The sequence below is a fragment of the Impatiens glandulifera genome, chromosome 6 (genome assembly GCF_907164915.1).
Source record: "Impatiens glandulifera chromosome 6, dImpGla2.1, whole genome shotgun sequence".
NCBI classification, from domain to species: Eukaryota; Viridiplantae; Streptophyta; class Magnoliopsida; order Ericales; family Balsaminaceae; genus Impatiens; species Impatiens glandulifera.
In genome coordinates, this window is record NC_061867.1 from 47039719 (window position 1) to 47044326 (window position 4608).

At 25.0% G+C, this 4608-nt stretch overlaps 1 protein-coding gene across 1 annotated transcript; it reads right to left on the minus strand.

Moving 5' to 3' along the window:
- Positions 1–3956: 3956 nt before the first annotated feature.
- On the minus strand, positions 3957–4382 carry LOC124943703 (agamous-like MADS-box protein AGL62). Its single transcript, XM_047484179.1, has one exon. It carries the CDS (start codon positions 4380–4382, stop codon positions 3957–3959), a length of 426 nt encoding a protein of 141 aa, XP_047340135.1.
- Positions 4383–4608: the final 226 nt, after the last annotated feature.

The window sequence follows — 4608 nt, forward strand, 5'->3', positions numbered from 1 at the left end:
TACGAAGAACGAAATCACCGATTGAGATATTGATTTGGGGCATGTGCTTAACACATTTCCATTAAAATAGTTTTACCGTCTTCCGTTTGTGCTGGAACTTATTACATATGACTGTCTCTCAGGGTACAACGAATCTATCACTATGCATCGAACTTGATCAATGTACCAGAACTATTAGCGGGTTTCAACGAAAAATATCGAGCAAAAAGTAGAATAACACTCACAAAACAAGAACAAGGCTTTTGGAATTCTAGTGTGAGAAAGTATAAGAGGATGAAGTGTTTTTGTACTGAGATGATGTGGGATAGAATGTCTATTTACATTGTTGAAATAATAAACTTATAATTAAATCATTAATTGATTTGTCTTAATATTTCTTGCCTCTTCATTTGCCTTAATATTTCTTCTCAATGAAGGGTAATTGCTTCCTAAAATTAATTAAGACATTTATTTTGCAATATTCATGTTACAATATGGTTTTTTTAATTGTTAATAATAATATTGAATTATCAAACAATTAATAGTAATAAACTCATGTAAGTTACACTAGAGATTAACAACATTTTGTTAATTGGTCATCAAAACATTTTAAATTAATTAATTCAAATTTTACATTTGGATCAAATTTCATCATTTAATTCACGTTTGAATTTCATGTGAATTTGATTTAATTTTATTAACCACATTCTAATTTCCATTCATTAATGGAATTTATATAATTAGTTTAAACTTCTAACAATCCCCACATTAATGGAAATTGAAATTAACCCGGTAAAAGGTTCAATAGTTGAATTATACATAGGATAGGTATGTGTAACCCTTTAAACCTTCCCTTATGAAAGTATTTAATTTTACTAGCCGATTAGTAGACTCGATGTCCTTAAACTATTCTGGCATTTGTGTAAACAATTACACACTTTCACATAGAATTCTCCCTAATACATGTCAATCTCTAATGGTTGTGTCCGTTTTAACCATGGAACACGCGCCTGGTTCTGTGAGTGGGTCTAGAATTGAGTCGTGCAATTCCTTTGAAGCGACCCCACTTATCCCTCACATAGGTGATCTCTTTGCTCATAAAGAATCATTAAAAGTGATATGCTTATCCTCTTCAAAATATATAATGTTTCGTTATAGGATTAATTCTCAACAATAACTTTCCAAGTCAGTACAATTAGGTTGTCCCATTGAACATAGTTCTTGGGATCTCCAGTCTGCATAGGTTGTATTTTCCTTTATACCAACTTATAGTAGGCTAATGTCTCAAAAGACTTCAAACTAATTCTCTATTCAATAATTTGATTAATGGATATATAATGTTATCTTTGACTAACATAATCAAATGTGATAACTCTATTAGAGAATATAAGACATTTATGTCTAGACTTGTCATAGACTCTAAGATTATCAAATTTTCAAATTATTATCACAATAATTAGAAATATCTGTTGGTACAATAATTTTATTAAAACTTAATATGATTTTTTAAATTCTTTAATTACAAATATCTCATAATACATCATTTAAGTTATTCTTATCCACACTTCATTACAAATATCATCATAAATACACTCCACTTCATCTTTAAATTTTTTATATTACTAAGAACATATTTTTTACATCAATCTTGATCTTTAACTTACTTTAATATCAAAATATTACATCTTTAAATAATTCATAATATTTAATCTTTTAATTTATTTTCAACTTTCATTTTATTTTATTTTTCACTTTAGTTTATTTTCTCAATATCTACCAAATAAGTGCGTAGGTAGATAATATATTTAGTTGTAATTTTAATATTTTGATATTACTAATTTTAAAATTATTTATATTTTTTTCTTCTTCAAACTTTATAATCTCATAATTAATTTTTTAGTCGGGTAATAGGGTACCCGTCGGGGATCGGATACCCGACGAATCGGGGATGGGGATAGAAATAAAGATACCCGTCGAATTTGAGTTCGAGATCAGATAGTAAAATCTAAATCGGGTTCAAGTATGGATACTTCACTACCCGACAGGTAGAGTACCCGTTGAGTCTTTGATACTGTAACTTTTGTTAAATTATATATATAAAAGAAAAACCAAGTAATCAGAAAATAGTTTAAAGTTAATTGATAAAAAAATTAATTAAAAGATTAACTATAATATAATAAATTTAAATTTAATAATTAATGTATGATTGTTTTTATTTTATTTAAATTGTGATGATTTATTATTTGAATAAGAAAAATAAGTTGTGAATAATTTATTAAAATATTTATAAATATTAAAGAAAATGATATTTAAAATTTAAGTTATTTAAAATTTAAATAGTTTGTAAAAATATGATTAAATATTTTTAATTTAAATAAAATGTTTTGTTAATAGTAGTTTTATATTAACATTCCAACATTAATGTTGAAAAAATATATACACATATTATAAATAAATGGATTTATTAAAATATAAAAGAGAATAGAGATCAAATATTAGACATAAACATAATTAAATGGTAAATAAATTTTATTAGGTGAGAGATTAAATAAATAATTTTTATTAGGTGAGAGATTAAATAAACATAATTAAATGTAAATATATATATATATAAATAAATAAGTTAACTATATAAATATATACTTATAAATAAGTCAATTATACAAATATATAGTCTAAATTAAATATTAGACATAAAAATAATTAAATGGTAAATAAATTTAATTAGGTGAGAGATTAAATAAACATAATTAAATGGTATATATATATATATATATATATATATATATATAAATAAGTTAATTATATAAATATATACTTATAAATAAGCCAATTATACAAATATGTAGTCTAAATTAAATATTTTTCCTAAAAATAAATAATAGAATAAGGATAAAATGTTATATATACAATTTTGAATTATTTATTAATTTCCTATTCTCATTGTTGTTATTTAATTTTTTTATACCATTCTAAATTTTATTTTTTATATATATCATTTTAGCATTATATTTAATTTCCTTAGATAGAACATTTAAATGAATTAATGAAATTTTGATTTAGTATATAAATGGTAAATATATTTAATTTATGTATTATAATTTAATTATTTTAATTAATAATTACAATAGATAAAAAACATATATATATATATATATATATATATATATTTCAAGATGGAGAATTTAATTAATTGTCTAAGTTAATATATATATATATATATATATATATATATATATATATATATTAATTATTGTTTTTCATCATTTTTATTTTATCCTTTTTTTAATAGTGTTACTTAAATGTTGGTTTATTTGCAATCTACCTATTTAGTATATTTTCATAAACTCTTCTTAGTTAGCAGTTAGTATCGAGAATGTTAAATATTATATTATCATAATAATTATTTTTGCTATATTTTCATAACAATATTCAGATGATATAAATATTTTGTTAATATTTTTTATAATAAATTTATCATATAGAATTACTATATATTTGTTTATTCTTTTATTAAGAGAAGTTTGGAAAGCATGCATTTTGATAACATTTGTAATGTTACTGGATTTTTTGTAATTCTTTGTTCATAAATAATTAAAACTTTTGTACTTCTTACAAAATAAAATATATGAAACATTCATTTATATCATTCAAAACATTTTAAGAAAATAAAATAAACAATTGACCAACATAAATAAAAGTTACCAATAATTTTAAATCTTAAACAAACAGAAGATGAAACTACCATCCTCTTTGTCGACCAAACCAATCCTTTAAAATGAAATAATATGAGCATAACATATTTGGACACACCAACCAAAAATAAAGGTAAGACATGAAACTACGATTTTGTCGCCTATTTTATATGAATAATTTCCATTGCCAAAGAAAGTGCTCCCACCCATAGCTTATTGAGTTCCCATTGCACTTGGATCACCAAAATTAGGACCTCGGACACCCATAACACCTTGAGTGCTTTAATTTCCCATGGCTCCGACTTGGATGATGTTACCATTGAAAATACTTTCTCCACCATTATAGGAGCTAGTAGAAGCAAACATATTAGAAACTTCATATATCTTTTGGTCTATAAGGGCCTTCATATTCTCCAATGATCCTTTTATCATCTCCAGTTGTTGATATGACATATTCTCAATGGGTCTCTCCCACCGCCTTTGTTCCCGCCAAGAATGTAAGGCTTGAGCAATTACCTTTCCACGTTGTTTTTCAATCTCCAACTGCTCTTGAATATGCATGATTTGATTATTCATTGCATTAACGTTGGACATCTGTTGATCCTCCACTAGTTGCGAAGAAGATGAGTCATGAGCACCCAAAAATCGATTTATAATCTCATCTACAGACCCAAAAGTAAATACTTTCTTTCCTGGGGAGAAGACCATGGTTAACATATGGATCCCACAAAGAGTCGTCAGTTCACTGCATTTTTTGAACACTTCCAGTTCTTCTCTTCGAAAAAGTCACCTGAAGGTTACTCTTATTCTGCATTTTGGTCATTGTGATTCTTTGACGCCCTTTACTTATTCTTCGCATAACTAGTTACAAATTCTAACAAGTGAGATGGATTATGCAAGAATGAGAGGTAAAATTTGTAGATGCTTGAACTAA